The sequence below is a fragment of the Heteronotia binoei genome, chromosome 5 (assembly GCF_032191835.1).
Source record: "Heteronotia binoei isolate CCM8104 ecotype False Entrance Well chromosome 5, APGP_CSIRO_Hbin_v1, whole genome shotgun sequence".
In the NCBI taxonomy this organism is placed as follows: Eukaryota; Metazoa; Chordata; class Lepidosauria; order Squamata; family Gekkonidae; genus Heteronotia; species Heteronotia binoei.
The window spans coordinates 49,906,406-49,922,827 of NC_083227.1; the positions used below are offsets into that span (position 1 = coordinate 49,906,406).

General features: G+C 42.1%; 1 protein-coding gene across 20 annotated transcripts in view; it reads right to left on the minus strand.

Annotated features, from left to right (window-relative positions):
* The window catches only part of CADPS (calcium dependent secretion activator), a 625,900-nt gene that overhangs the window by 211,739 nt on the left and 397,739 nt on the right, over positions 1-16,422 (minus strand). For all 20 annotated transcript variants that reach the window (XM_060239432.1, XM_060239433.1, XM_060239424.1 and 17 more), the window contains exons 10-11: positions 5,963-6,071; positions 2,785-2,997 (exon numbers count right to left, since the gene is read on the minus strand). In XM_060239432.1, coding sequence (XP_060095415.1) covers positions 2,785-2,997; positions 5,963-6,071 — 322 coding nt within the window. The remainder of the gene's footprint in view (positions 1-2,784; positions 2,998-5,962; positions 6,072-16,422) is intronic.

Below are 16,422 nucleotides of genomic sequence, written 5' to 3' on the forward strand. Positions count from 1 at the left end.
CGCAGCAAACAGAAACCTCTACAAATCAGTTTCTATTTACTGCACTTAAATGTCAATCTTTCCTCAGCCCCGGGGCAGATATTGGGAAATCGGAAGGGCGCCGCGCTGAGAAGATGAACGTGAGAGCGGATTAGGATGAGTGTGAAATCGGTCATTCTGTGTTATGCTTAGCTGATCCCCAAATAATGGAGCAATCTGGTGCAATGGAACTCATCTAGATTCTCCCCTGCACTATTTTATGAATGGTGGATCCCATCTGCCTGGTATGTTATCAATTTTTGAAGTTAAGCCATCCCTTTCCCCTATGATAGCAGCAGTGGAAAGGGATGATGAGGAGAAAAAGGGGGCAGAACAAATACCTAGGATGCAGTATGAAAGTTCAGGCATCTGATCATGGAAACTACCAGGAGCTAGGAAATTCATGTCTTAAGTTTGGTATTAGCAAAGGGAATGGCTGTTCTTTAATCATGTCAAAGGTGATACATTTGGGGCTGAAAAGTCCAACAAATGTCTCTGATATCACTCAAAACCTCTTTTTGGAAGCAGCACTGGCTCTAGGGCCCGTGGCACCTCAGGCAGGCTCCCTGCCCACCGCCCCCCCACCGCCCCTGCAGCCTCCTACTGCTGCCACGCCCCCGCCCCACAGTCCCCCCCACCATCGCACGCCTTTCTTCCCTCCCTGGCATTGCAATGCAGCACTGTGCTCTGTCACCACCCATCAGAGCATGCTGCACCGAGGCTGGGACCTACCAGCTTCGATGTCGGCGGCACGCCATCTAATGCTTTGAAGTGCACATGGGAGAAGGCTTCTCCCCCCTCCCTCCTGGAACTGGAAGTGAGAGGGAGAGAAGCCTTCTCCCACGTGTGCTTCAAAGCATTAGATAGAACGCTGGCTGCATCTAAGCCAGTAGGGCCTAGTCTCGGCATGCTCCTCTGAAAGTGCCAGGAGTGGGCAAAGCGCAAGTGGAGAGGTGGGCGGCAGGCCGGGGAGGCAGACAGGCAAACTAGGCGGTTGTTGTGAGCACCAGGAGGGGGGAGCCCAATTCAGCGCCCCCTCCTCCTGGCACCCTAGGCAACCGCCTAGTTTGCCTAATGGGTGAGCCAGCCCTGTTTGGAAGACAAGCTAAAACCTGGAAGTAATTAATTAAGTCTGGAGACAATTTTAAGGTGTCGCACAAAGCACAGAGTCAACTGAAGCCAAATTAGGTTGCTTTTGCCTTTTGTTGCATTCACATAGTTACAATCTATTGCTAGTCACATTAACCTCCAGAATGTCATATACATTTTGGGCTGTTCAGAAGAGAACAGAACAGAACACAGGGATGCCAGAGATGGGACCAATACAATCTTGGAATAGCTCCCTCACCATTGACAAAGCAAGGACAGGCCACCCAACTGCTCTATAGTGTCTTAGAATAAATAGTTTAGAAATGTATGCTGCTACTTACCTTACCTATGTCACATGAGTGTCATATAATTCGAATCATGAACATGGGCTGCTCCTAAACCTTTTTTTCTTTATTTGTGCCCAAAGGATAGGAGTTGTGGCTGGGGAGTTAGGGTGCAACATGCCATTACAAGGCCCAAATGCTGAAGCATTTCAGTCAGTCAGTCAGTCAAACTGCCACTTAAATCAATGAAAGTTCTCCCTGTGTAATGTATTTAGGTAGCAGAAGGGAAAATATGAAATGAAAACTCTTCAAGCAACCTGCACCATGCCATGTTTCCATTCATACTGAAATGAAAATCAAGCTTTGGTGGGCAATAATAATGAAACACGGGTAAGAGTCCAAGCTATGCAAACATGTGAAAAAAAGATATGGTCTCCCTCTGTTTCAAATATTGTACATTCTGATAAATTTACTCTGCGGCAAATGGGAAAATAAACATTATCAGTAGTGAAAGGTCTATCAACTTGGATATCTTATCTCAGGCCACCTAAGGACTTGGGATGAGTTGCATACAAATCCAATAACTAACTAAACAGCACTGAGAAAGGCACGGGTACAGATGCAAAATTTTAATGAAACTTTGTTTTAAATATATGAAAGGTCATATTTTAACTCAGGGTGATGCTGTTGGTGGGCAGAAGTCACAGTTCTTCTACATACATGTAAGTGTCACCAGGAATTCGATCTAACAATTAAGGCAAAACAAGTAAAAGTTCAAGCCTTCATGACCTACACCTAATTTTAAGGGCATAGTATGTGTACCTGAATTTATGCATTGATTTGCATCTGTATATTTGCTTATTATAAAAGCAATGAGGACAGCTCATTGAAAAACTTCTCTCTCATCCTCTTTTCCCTGGAAGCAAGCTGGTAGTATGAGTTTATGCTCCCTTGGATTAAAGCAACAATATTTGACAGACTAGATTAGCTCTGCATTGCAGTGCATGCTAGCTTTATCTATGGGACTGAACATGGCTCCTCTAGTTACTTTCCCCAGAAGAAGTGGAAAGTAGAGAGGAGGAACTAGGTGGGACAGCAGTGCGTAGATGTGTAAATTATTGCACAAAGTGCTGGTACATCCTCCTGAAACAACTTGTACTCTTTTAAAGTTTTATCTTTGCATTAATTTGCATCAAGTATTGCATTTTATACTTTCCTGACAGCTCCCCCAAAGGATTCGTTTCTCAGTTTACTGCAAAAAATCCTCAAATGTAAAAGTGCATCAACAGAATTTTTTTTAAAGGTTCATTCCCCCGCCCACACACATAAGTATCTATGCTGAAGCAACCTTTGGGAAACAAATCTTCTGCTTCCAAGAATATAGTTAACTTACAAAATTGAGAGATGGGGGCATCTAGTTGAGGTACGTTTCCTCCTTTAGCATTAAGCTTTTGGACTTGAGTAGGCGGCACAGGTTTGTGGGACTGTCCGGTAGCTCGGTACATGGCTTGGACCCACAGGATACGATCCTGCTCATCATCGCTTGCAAAAATCACAGTGTCTCCTTCTTTCACTGCATTGAAAAATGCTCTGCCACCCTCCAAACCTGAAAGAAATAATTAAAAAAAGCAAACAGCAGCATAAGCAGACATAGTATTTGCGGCTGAGATCTACAGATGAGACCAAATTTCAAAAGCTTGCTGGGTCAATTTGAATCAAGCAATTTCATTTTTTAATATATCCCTTATGCAAAATGAACCTCTGAGTCTTTCACACTGTTTTCTGTTTCCTTGAGTCAAAAACTTCCCATAAAAAGTATACATTTCCCAATGTTATTTGTATTTCACTTGCATTATCTACAACAACATACAGGTTTTTTAAAAAATGAGGAGGGCCATATGCACTCATTACTACCTAAATGTTATGGACTGATTATCCTATGAACCTAAGAATCCTATTTGTGCTATGGGACTTATCAACTTCCTCTTTCCTACTGCAGCCTTTGACACTCTCCTCAAATCCTCTCCTAATGAGCTAGGTAGCTTCACCCAAAGGGTGATTAACGTGGAATTCACTGTCACAGGAGGTGGTGGTGGCTACAAACATAGCCAGCTTCAAGAGGGGGTTAGATAAAAATATGGAGCAGAGGTCCATCAGTGGCTATTAGCCACAGTGTGTGTGTGTGTGTGTGTGTAATTTTTTTGGCCACTGTGTGATCCAACACGGCTTCTCTTATGTTCTTATGTTTTGCTTGGCCAGTGAGCACAAGAGATGGAATTCTAGGGGAAATTGCCCTTTTCAGGATATCAAACAACAACAATAAAAATTCACCAGCAGTCGATGATTCTGAAACATTTTGCAGAGAATTACCTAATAGCAATGACTCCTATTGCAATAAAGAAATAAATAAAATAAAATGGTCGTCTGTTCCCCTTGCTTCCCTTTTTACCATGATCAATTGAACAGGCCTTATTCCTGATGCTTGGTGGAATGCAATTGTCATTCTGATTCATAAGAAAGGTGACCATACAATCCCCTACAACTACAGGCCAATCAGCCTTCTTTCCATCATAGGCAAACTATACACCAAGCATCTATTAACCAAATTACTTATTGGATGTCCCAGCAAAGAGTGTTAGGCCCTGAACAAATTGGGTTTAGCAAGGGTAAATCTTTAGTAGATCACCGCATCACTCTAGCGCACTTGGTTGATAATATACTATTAGGAATTCCAAGCTTTACACAGTTTTCTTGGACCTCAAGGGGGCATTCGATTCAGTAGATAGAGAGTGACTATGGATAAAGCTGTATAACTAGGCATTGATAAGAGACTTCTCAAATTAATCATAATGGTACACTCCTCCACCACTTGTCAAATCAAAATCCCAGCTTCTGGGGAACTTACACATAAAATTCCCTTAAATAAAGGAGTTAAACAAGGATGCATACTTGCTTCTTTTCTATTTAATTTATTCCTCAATGATTTGGCTCCCGTACTAACAGAAGTAGATTGTCATCCCCAAAATTGGGCTCCCTGCATGTACCCATTTTGCTATACATGGATGACACAGTACTCCTTTCTCTTACAAGGGTTGGGCTCAGACGACTATTGAACAGATGCCTTAGCGTTTTTCAAGAAAACAAACTGCATCTGAACTATGAAAAATCGAAGTCTCTTATTGCAGAGCAATAACTTAGTTATTACTGCAGAGTAATAACTTGGTTAGGGAGCAAAACACTGTTTGCAGGCAGACACAGAGTCAACAGGATCGGATAATCAAGGACCAACATTTGTTAAGTGACACTTAGGCTGCAGATAGATCCAAATGGGCAGCTGTGTTGATCTGAAGCAATAGAACAAAGCCGTAGACAAGTTGCACCTTTAAGACCAACTAAGTTTTATTCAGAATGTAAGCTTAGGCTGCAATCACACACACAAAATAATGTACTTTCAATCCACTTTCAATGCACTTTACAACTGGATTTTATTGTGTGAACTTGCAAAAACCAGTTGGAAAGTGCATTGAAAGTGGATTGAAAGTGCATTATTTAGTATGTGTGACTGCACCCTCAGTTAACTATATGCAGCGGTCAAGGGCAGTCAACATTTTTCCATACCTATCTTTACAGTGTAGGTACTTGATGGGAAGCAGAAGAGTCAGGGTTTCTCTATCTGCACATCCTTGGTTTTCTGGTGAAGCTGTGTACAGCCCTGGCTCCTCCTTGACAAGCATTTGCTAGTGCTCAAAGGAGGTGTTCCATGTCCTATCCCCCAAGCTGAGAGGTTGTTGGGTCAAGGCTAATGGCACCTCTCAAAGGTTCCTATCCCAACCCTATGAAAGCATCATAGCTCAGGTTTCTGGTCTGAAGTTCACCCCATCACTCTATTAACCCTATTAACTGATGCCTTAGGGTGCTCGCTGAAGCTTAATCCATACCACTTAACCAATGTTAGTGCATTGCTCCTGCCAAAGGGATGGGCCTGCTTGCTGCCTGGTCCCACCCCATCACCAGTATGACTGCTTAAGCCCTTCCCCAATGGTCTTTCAGTAGTAGGAAGGTTCATTCAGGAAAGAGGATCCTCAAAGCAGAAGATTTCCATTATTGCTAGAAAGAAATTTGGTTCCTTCCTCATTTCTCTCAAGTCATAGCACTTCTGCTGTCCAATATTCAGAGACTGCTCAACCGTTCAAAGCTGGAAGAAAGAACTGTGTCTCTTCTCTTTTTGTCAGAACCTGTGATCTCCTTCTAGGGATAGATGAGGAGGAAAGCTGTCCTACCCACTTTGGCAGTCAAGCTATTGCCCATGGCTACAATTCAGAGAGTGCTATGAATGGGAAGGCCTAGACAGTTTTATTAATTACATGGAACTACGCTACACTGAAATCAATAGGAGTTATCACATAATATGGCTAGCACAAGAAGGCTCACTAGGATACCATTTAAGAAGCCCTCCTGCAGTATCTATAAAATAAGAGTTCTGCATCAAAGTGCATAGGAAGAGAAAGTAGCTGTAATTAAGCAGTCTATAACCGTTCATCAAGCAAGCAAAGAGCAGCTATCTTGTCTACCTGGCTGTGGGTCCGTGTAGTCCACTGTGTATCCATCAAGCTGCAGCAGCTCTTGAGGCTCAGCTTTTTTCTCTCGGTAACTGCACATAGCAAACGTATATTGGCTAACCTGCAGAAAACGATAAAGCTTAGCATCAAGCGAATGGAAGTAGACATTTCTGAAGTGGCAAATAGTCGTACATTCACATTTTATATCAGTTGAAAAGCGAGTGCGTGAAATCCCTCCACTGTCACAATCTGCGATCCTGTCCAATCTGTTTCCTGCAACACAATAGCACAGATTTCTGTTCTGTGGGTGGCAAACTTTTCATCTGAAGGGGGCAAAGCAATGCAGCGCTGTAGCCTCTTGATCAGCAAACACTCCTGGAAACATTCTTTTATGCCAAGCAGCCTTTGGATGGCAGGCTTTTAGAAACAATGATCAAAAGTGGGAAGCAAATTGAACAGGCTAATAATGCAAGTCGCCTGTGGTTGAGAGTCACCTACAAACATGTTTGAAACTAGTCATCTAAGAAGGTCACTTTATGCTTAATGTTTTTAATGAATGCACGTAAGAGTTTTTTTTAAGTTCATAACTTTTTTTTTAAGTGCAAATATATTTAAAAACAATCTTTTTGGAAAAGGTGGGATTTGCTCCATCTTATTGCTAAGTGTACCAATTGGGTTTGGCACGGTGTCATTTATGGAATGCCCTGACTGTCCTGAAATGGGTCTGTTTCATTATGCAACTGATTGGCAAAGTGGCAGTATTCTTGCGTGGAAAGAGTCTTTTGTTTTTACTAACAATATAAATTATTTTTAACATTCCCTTGCACCATATTTTACATATTTCAAGCCTCTGTGCTAGTTTTCTGGTTTCTTTTTTAACAACCATTTTTGAAAACATGAGACCGCACGCTTTGAAAACTCTTATCATTCATTCAGATGGTGCTGGAGTGACATGCTGTCAGAAACAATGTCAGCTCAATCGCCAGTCATATGAAAGCAATCTTAAAACCTCACGGATCTGTGCAATTGTTGTCATGGGTCCTGCAAATGGTAGCTCTTGCTCTCCGAGTTTCCATCGATCCGCACGCCATGAAACATTCAATGTCACATTCTTAATGGCAGCCTCTTTCATCGGCTGCGGCGGCTTTGGCATCGCCTTTAGGTGCCCATCAGGCTGCATCAAGACCCAGCTTGCACTTAACATTTTAAAAAATCCGGATAGACTAGAAAGTTGGTTGGAAAGCAAAGGATTCTCCTGTGCTCTAGGCTAGGAACTTACAGGGAAATTTACTGTCAAATGATTTCAAAATGATTTTGTTAAGGTTGTGTCACATTCCGGATTTCTTACATAATTATATTGGTTTAGACATTTCCTTGACCTCTGGGGGAGAAAAATACTTTGACTTCTGATGGTTTCTTAAAATTCTTGTATCAATGGATTGTGTTTGTCATTTTGGAGGCATAAGGAAAAGGATGGAGGAAATCCTTTTCAGACACATATAGTCTGACCAGATGCAAGTATCTGCCAGCCATAGTAAAAAAAGAGCCATGAAGCTTCCCTTCAAATTATACAAAAATGGCTACTGTGAGCAAAAATGCATGTGAAAAAGATACATTCATGTTCTTGATACTATGCAGAATAAAAAGCACTGCATTTAAAGCAGGTGGTGTAACAGACTTTTCAAGAAAGCCACAACAATTCAATTATATACTGCCCCCCACTGGCTTTCCAAAAGTATTAACACTTGCTTGCAACCTCCCCATTAACTTCCTAATTTTGTTTACCACTTTCACCATTCTGCCTGCCACCCTCTGTTTCTGACAAACTGCGCCCCCCCCCCCCCAAAAAAAACAAATACAAGGGAAGGAAAGAAACTCATTTTTAATCCCATCTTCCATCAGAATTCTTATAACATATATAAGATTCCCTGTTTGCTTTTTGCATCAACAAGTGCATCATGACCAGTTTTTGTCTCCTGGATTCATTACATGATCATTGAAACAGCTTCCCCAGATTCTACTGGTATGTCACACCAATGATTTTTTTTTTAAAAAAACAGTTATTCCAAAACCAGTTGGAAATATTACCCTTTCTTGGGAATGCACAGTTCTAAGCAATCATCCCAGTTAGAGCTTGGTTCAGGGAGAGCATCTCCAGTACCCAGAAAGATGGCTGATCTTGTAACAGTTCAGAATGAGTTTGCTGCTATTGCCAAACCAGCTGGAACAGTGGATGTGCAACTTTGGATTGTTCCTGAAACCATCACTGGTACTGGAGAATCAGATGGCTGTAGTGTCCAGGAGCTCAAGAGTATCCTTGTCAAGTAGCATGATATACTAGTTTACTATACAAGTAAATGAATATAGATATCTCTTCTCTGTTATAGGAAGGACTGCTGCCCCCTTCAAAATTAGTCCCTGAACAAGAAGCTTGTGGTTACTTTTCATGTCAACCCCTACAGCTCTGATGAAAATGTAGCTCTGTAGCTGAAAGGACATGCAAAAATCAATAGATCTGTATCCTTCTATATATTAACCAGCTTGTACATAATTTCTTAATTTAATTCAGCTGTGCTTAAATGTTTGTAATCAAAGAAGACAAAACACTGTCTGAGACCGTGGTGAAGTGGGATTCTATTTCACTTTCCATGGGATCCTTACATTCATTGTGACCACTCCAATCCATTGCCCTTTCTAAGTTTCAAAAAGTAGGCTGCAGGGCTGGCCCTAGACAGTCTGGCACCCTAGGCAAGGCTAACTTCTGAAGCCCCCCTCCCCTGCACTGACAGTGTCACTGAGTCACATGGGGGGTGCCCAATTTGGTGCCCCTAGAAGGCCAGCACCCTAGGCAATCACCCAGTTTGCCGGGCCTGTCCTTGTTGGCTGTATCGTGTGCACATTTTCCTTGTCTCTGTCTTCTCCAGCTCTGAGAGAAGTTCATGAAATCTTTGCTACCCAACAGATATTTCTTCCACACACCCATTTTCTGTTTCACATTTTTTACCTGCAAGCAAGTCCTTGTTTATTAATAACATTTTATCCTGAGCAGAGTACAGATTCAATTGCTTATTGGGATGACATTTTGGACTGCATCTCATGCTCTCCTCCTGAATTGGATGCCAGGATGACATAACTACCCACCATCTACTGCACTCTGATTCTTCTCCCTCTGGAGTCCTTTGCCCTCTCCCCTGGCATAGGCTCAGTTTTGGGCTTTCCCACCAAGACACCTATCTCTTACTAAATTATAAATTCATTGTCCCATTACAACACTATCTTTAATCAGAGTCAAGAGTATCAGTATGTGTAGCAAGCAATTGCGAAACTATTGTCTTCCTATATGCAGTATGTTGCTGCCACCTCCTGGGCAAATCATGGAAATTGTAACTGACGACAGTATCTGACTCTCAAAATACCTAAGCAAAATGATCCATTCTCAGCATTGTGAAGTATGTGAGCAGAAATTACAGGTCCAGAGGCCAGGGGTATTTTTGTAGAAAAAGCCAGCAGGAACTCATTTGTATATTAGCCCATACCCCCCTAATGGCACAATTGTTTTACACAGGGCTTTTTTGTGGAAAAAGCCCAGCAGCAACTCATTTGCATATTAGGCCACACCCCTGGTGCTAAGCCTGCTGGAACTGCATTGCTGTGCATTCCTGCTCAAAAAAAGCCTTGCTGCCACTCATTCTTATAATCTAACATTAATATCTGTTCAGTGTTTATCACTGTTTGCTGTAGAAATTGTTTTCTAGACGACAATGTGATAGAATTTTTTTTATGGACAAGAATGTGATCTAAATAATTGCTCTTTTTAATTGCTTTTTCAGCAAAGAAGTAGACCACCAAAATAAAAAAACCTGAATTTGTCAGCATCTTGATTCAGCTCAACAATTCATGATTTTGATTCACTTCAACCACTTTAAAATATAACCTGCTTATAGTTTATCAATATTTTCTTTTTTGGGGTTAATTTCTGGATTAGGCAGCAGTTCAGAATGAGTTTGCTGCTATTTCCAAACCAGCTGAGATACATTCCTTGTTAATTAACTTGATATACTATTTTACAAATCCTGGCAAATAAAATTCATCCTATAGATATAAAAGACCCTTTGTCTTGGCAAAACGGAGCTCTCCCATTGGTTGGGGGTGTGCTGAATCAACCTTTGACCCATCAAACCATCAATAAAGAGCACTTGCTTGCCATTGGTCCATTCCTCTCTCCCACCCAAGTGGCTCTTGCTAGCCAGTTAAACTGATTATGTCAGTAAAAGGCCTTGATTCTGGCAGTTTCTGGTTCTCCCTACTCTCCCAGTGGCTGAGCTGCCTGTCACACTGCTTTGCAGAGGAGAGAAAGAAAGCCTTCCCTCAATTGGCAGAGGAAGGAAGAGGAAAAGAGCCAGAGAAAACCTTCCCTTGATTGGCTGAGGGTTTCTCCTTCTCCTCCTCTGGAAGGGAAACAGCCAGAGATGGGGTGGGGGATAGAGTCCCTTGGCAGCAGACCAGATACACACACACACACACACACAGAAAGGGAAGAGGGAAATCTGCAAGAGAGAGAGAGAGAATGAAGTTCTGTGCTTAAGACTAACAACATTATCAGAGAGACAGTGTTGATCTGAAAGGTATCACTAAAGGCCTTTGAGGGAGAACTCATTTGGGTCAGTCCTTACTAGGGATGCCAGTTCCAGGTTGGTGGGAAATTCATGGAGATTTTGTGGTGGAGTTTGAGGAGAACACAGGAGCTAGGGCTTCAGAGCAAGGTCTGCCAGACCCAGGTTCTTGCTGTGGAAGTTGATGGGTGATTTCATACAAGTCACAGATTTTCAGCCTAACCTACCTCACAGGGTTGTTGTGCAGATCAAAGAGGGGAGGAGAATGATGTAAGCTGCTTTGCCCCCCCTCCCCCTGTGGAGAAAGACTGTCCTTTTCCTATGTAGAGGCTGCAGGGAGGTGGGAGGAAATGGAAAGCTGAAGTCAGATAAAGGAAAGGAGATAGGGTTGTCAACCCCAGGTTAGGAAATTCCTAGAGATTTAAGGGATGGAGCCTGAAGAGGTTAGGGCTTGAAGACGGATAGGACCTCAGACAGGTATAATGCCATACACTGCACCATCTAAACCAGCCATTTCCTCCGGGGAACCACTGCTGTCAATCTCCAGGTGAGGGCTGGAGACCACTCAGAATTACGGCTGTTCTCCAGATGGCAGAGATCAGCTCCTCTTGAGGTTGGGTGGGGGGAATAAATGCCTTCACTTGGGTGGATGGGAAGACAGCAAGGGGGGGGGCACTCACTTAGAGTCTCTTTCTAGAGCCTGTTGTATTTTTCTTCACAATGGGCCTTATTCCTAGTTCATAAATATCCCACAAATCACCATTCTCACAATACAAGGGAAAGCTCACAATGGGACTGAACTATTGTTAGGGTACAGGTAAATTTATGCTTCAGCTCAGTTTTTTTGTCTATGTCTTCATTTGTGCAATAAGAAAGCGCTTTTTTGGGGGACATGTAATTTAAGATTGCCAACCTCCAGGTGGTGGCTGGAGATATCTTGTTATTACAACTGATTTTCCTGTTATTACAACTGATTTCCAGGCAACAGACATCCAAGGCATTATACCTCACTGAGGTCCCTCCCCTCCCCAAACCCTGCCCCTTTCAGACTTCACTACCAAAATCTCCAGGTATTTTCCAATCCAGACCATGAATATGTCTTCTTGAATTGACAAATGCTATTGTGGTAGCAGGGAAGAGGTTTGGCCTTGCTTTTTAATTCCCCTTGAACTGGAAGTAATGCTGCTAAATCTATTTCAAAACACAAACATTCCCCTAATAAGATGAGACTTAATAGCATTATTATGTGCTGCAGTCCACATAGTCATTGCAGCAACTTGGAAAAGTAGTAAACTTCCTTTGTTATTAGACTGGTACAAAAAGATTTGCTAAGAGGAAAAAAAAAAGGGACCAGCAGACACAGATCAAATCAAATCAGTTCCTAGTTTTGTAATGCAGATATGCAGTTAGTTGTAGCTCTAAATACAAATGTAAATAAGTTTAGTAGCAGTTTTGTTGAAGCTTCTTTTAAACTTAATTTTTTTTTATTTTAGTAGATTTCTATTCTGACCTCCTCGCGAATGGGTGCAGGGCGGAGTACAACAAACTTTAAATGATTAAAACAATTAATTACAGCAAATAATTAAAAGCACTCAATTACAGGTGGAAGACAGATTACCCAAGTTTCATACAGCTGCAAGCTGGAACCAGTAATACATAAACAGGCCCGGCTAAAGATGGAAAATTGGGCATATTGCAGTAAGGGAGACCAGATTCAGTTTATTTTGGACGCCCACAGCCTTACCCAAAGGCCTGGTGGAATAGCTCCGTTTTGCAGGCTCTAAGAAAAGGTGGCAAATCTGGTAGGGCCCTGATCTCTAACAGGAGCATGTTCCACCAGGCCGGGAACTGGAAATAAGAACTTAAGAACATAAGAGAAGCCATGTTGGATCAGGCCAATGGCCCATCCAGTCCAACACTCTGTGTCACACAGTGGCCAAAATACACACACACACACACTGTGGCTAATAGCCACTGATGGACCTCTGCTCCATATTTTTATCCAATCCCCTCTTGAAGCTGGCTATGCTTGTAGCCCCCACCACCTCCTGTGGCAGTGAATTCCACATGTTCATCACCCTTTGGGTGAACAAGTACTTCCTTTTATCTGTTTTAACCTGACTGTTCAGCAATTTCATTGAATGCCCACGAGTTCTTGTATTGTGAGAAAGGGAGAAAAGTACTTCTTTCTCTACTTTCTCCATTCCATGCATAATCTTATAAACCTCTATCATGTCACCCTGCAGTCGACTTTTCTTCAAGCTAAAGAGCCCCATTCTTATAGAGTAACCTTTCTTCATAGGAAAAGTGTTCCAAACGTTTAATCATTCTATGTGGGCCAGCAGGGGGAATCTCCCTCTACGTCGCCAGTGTGATGACATCACCTGGAAGTGACATCATCACTCTGGTGATGGCACGCAGCAGCCACTCTAGGCATTTCTGGGAAACTCTATAGTTTTCCCTCCCAAATGGCTAGAGCAGCTGCACACAGTGTCACTGGTGCAATGACATCACTTTCTGGTGATGTCATTGCATCTTGCACACGCTTTGCACATGCACAAAAGTCCCCCGCTCTGGGAAGCAAGGGAATTGGCAACCCTATCCCTTATAATTATTATATAGGGTTAATTTTACTTTTGGATCAACCAGACAGTCACATGTATCTTGATATAATACTCACAAGATGGGATCTGTTATATAAGAGATACATTGGTTATTATGATTATAGTATTTGGGATCTTTGCGAGACTAACCCCCTTCTGCAATTATTTTTATTAGTATAATAGGATTTCACATTGCCTATCCATATGTATATAACATATTGGATGGGATATACTTATAGTTTACAGCTCTGACAAGTATGGCTATATCTCTACAATTTTATATACAATGGAATCTATGTTGAATATTTTCACAATTAACTGCAGGGGATTAAATAATTATATTAAGAAAAAAACATTTAGAAACAAGCACTCTTTGGGTGTGAATTGTCAACCAGTTACAGATCCACCTAATAGTAATAGGTCCAACCCACATTTTTCCGATTTGTGAACAAGGATAGTATGTGGAACCTTATCAGAAGCCTTACTGAAATCAAGATATACAATGTCTACAGCATTCCCCTGATCCAGCAAGGTAGTAACTTTCTCAAAAGAGGTAAGGTTAGTTTGACATGACTTGTTCTTGAGAAACCCATGCTGGTTTATAGTAATCTCAGCCATCCTTTCTAAATGCTCAAGGACTAACTGTTTGATTATTTGTTCTAAAATTTGTCCAGGTATAAATGTTGGTAGTTACACAGATCGTCCTTCTTCCCCTTCTTGAAGTTGGGGACAATATTTGCCCACCTCAAATTTTCCAGCATTTCACCTGTTCTCCAAGAATTCTCAAAAATAATGGACAGAAGCTCAGAAATTACACCTGCATATTCTTTTAGTATCTTTGGATGCAATTCATCTGGCCCTGAGGACTTAGTTTCTTATATATATATATATATATATATATATATATATATATATATATATATATATATATATATATATACACACACACACACACACACACACACACATACATATTCTATGCAGTATTTTATATATATATATATATATATATATATATATATATATATATATATATATATATATATATATATATATATATATATATATATATATATATATAATACTGCATAGAATAAAATCACCAACAGCTAGGGAGGTAGAAGAAGATTTAAAAGCAAAGAATCGACCTTAAGTCAAGCAAAATGCTTAACGGAACAAAGATTTCAGCAGCCTTCCTGAAAGCTGCAAAAAAGGAGGCAAACATGCTTCATGGGGGAGGGCATTATGTGATCTTGGTGTCACTACCAAAAAAGCCCTGTCACATATTGCTAGTGACAGTAGTGGCATACTGAGCAAGACTTCTCCAGGTGTCTGGAGTAGATTCTTCCAGGTCCCTACAAGCAACTGTTGGGATGAGTGGAGGAAATGGTTATGGTTGCTGACTGACATGGGCCATCCATTTAACAGGCATGCTGCTGTATTGCCTCCTGCCTCCACTTGTCTTCCAGTGGCTGCTGCTAAGGGCCTGTCTCAATTGCCCCAAAGTCAGTTGTTTTCACTTTAAAACTTTATTGAAACAGCTAAAAGTTTAACAATAAGATCTCCAAAACAACATAGACCAAAAATGTCAAAATGTCAAGAAATGACACATTGAACAATGATATAGGAAGAACACCAAATATAATAAATTTGACAATTATAATATTGTGTTCCCAATAAGGTAAGTAGACTCTCCAGGAGGAGACCCACATAAACAAACAGGATTTAAAAGGGGACTGTATATTTTTGAAAAAAGCTATCATGAAGGTAGAATGCCAGCGGGGGGGGGGGGGGGGGGGGGGGTTGTGGTGGTGAGGCCTTTCCAGTATTTTGCACTGAGTGTCACATGTATGACTATCTGCCCACAGGACAGAAGTCTTGGGTGTGTGCTCGATGCAAGGAGCTCCTGGTCCTCAGGGAATGAGTTCGTACCCTTGAGACCAAGGTAACTGACCTGGAGAAGCCGAGACAGTCAGTTAGGCACTTGGAGAAGACTCTCGGGGACGTATTAGATGAGCCCCACTCTGAACGTGGCAGCCCCATTGCTGCTAGGGAGCATGAGGGTCAAGAGGGAACAGGGCAGCGGGCTGAGGATAAAAGGAATGCGCCCTCAGTAGGGACCTCTTCTTCAATTGGTGAGCGGCTATCCTTTCACGCCAAGGAACCATCACTGGGCAGGGAGAGAGGGGGGGGGGGTCTTGGTAGTTGGTGATTCGATCCTTAGGCAAGTAGACAGCTGGGTGGCAAAACAGCGTACTGACCATATGGTGACTTGCCTGCCTGCTGCGAAGGTAGAGGACATTACGTGCGTTGTAGATAGGCTGATAGTGCTGGGGAGGAGCCAGTCGTCATGGTGCATGTTGGCACCAACAATGTGGGGAAATGCAGTTGTGAGGTCCTGGAGAAAAAATTTAGGCTGCTAGGCAGGAGACTTAAGGACTTAAGGACCTCCAACGTAGCCTTCTCAGAAGTGCTACCTGTTCCACGTGCAGGGCTGGAGAGACAGGCACAAATTAGAAGTCTCAATGTGTGGATGAGATGATGGTGTAGGGAGGAAGGTTTAAGTTTGTTAGGCACTGGGATGCTTTCTGGAACAAGTGGGAGCTGTACAAAAGAGACAGTCTCCACTTGTCCCCAGATGGAACCAAGCTGCTGGCGCTTAAAATCAAAAAGGTGGCAGAGCAGTTTTTAAACTAAATCTTGGGGGAAAGCCGACAGGAGATGAAATGTCTCTGGTTTGGGAGGACTCATCTCAAAGAGATGAAGGGTTAGCTGTTACTTTTCGACCAGGTAATGGATCAGAGTTGTCCACTGAGATGGTGACAAACAGTATGGGCTGCCTGCCAAAGTCTCGAGGCAGCAGGAGGAAGGTTGTGGGCCTAACTTGCCTGGGAAATTATAGACGTTTTTATACAAATGCTAGAAGTGTTCGAAGTAAAATTGGTGAGTTGGAATGTTTAGTGTTGAGAGAAAACATAGACATTGTGGGAATTTCAGAAACTTGGTGGAATGAGGAGAATCAGTGGGACATGGTAATTCCTGGATATAAGTTATATTGGAAGGATAGGGAGGGAGGGTTGGAGGTGGGGTGGCTCTGTATGTCAGAGAGGGTATACAGTCCGGTAAGACTGAGGTCAAAGAATAAGATTCCCTTCTAGAAATGCTTTGGGTCAAAATAGAGGGCCCAAAAAGAAATCTAACTATGGGAGTTTGTTATCACCCACCAAATCAAAAAATAGAGGACGATTATAATATG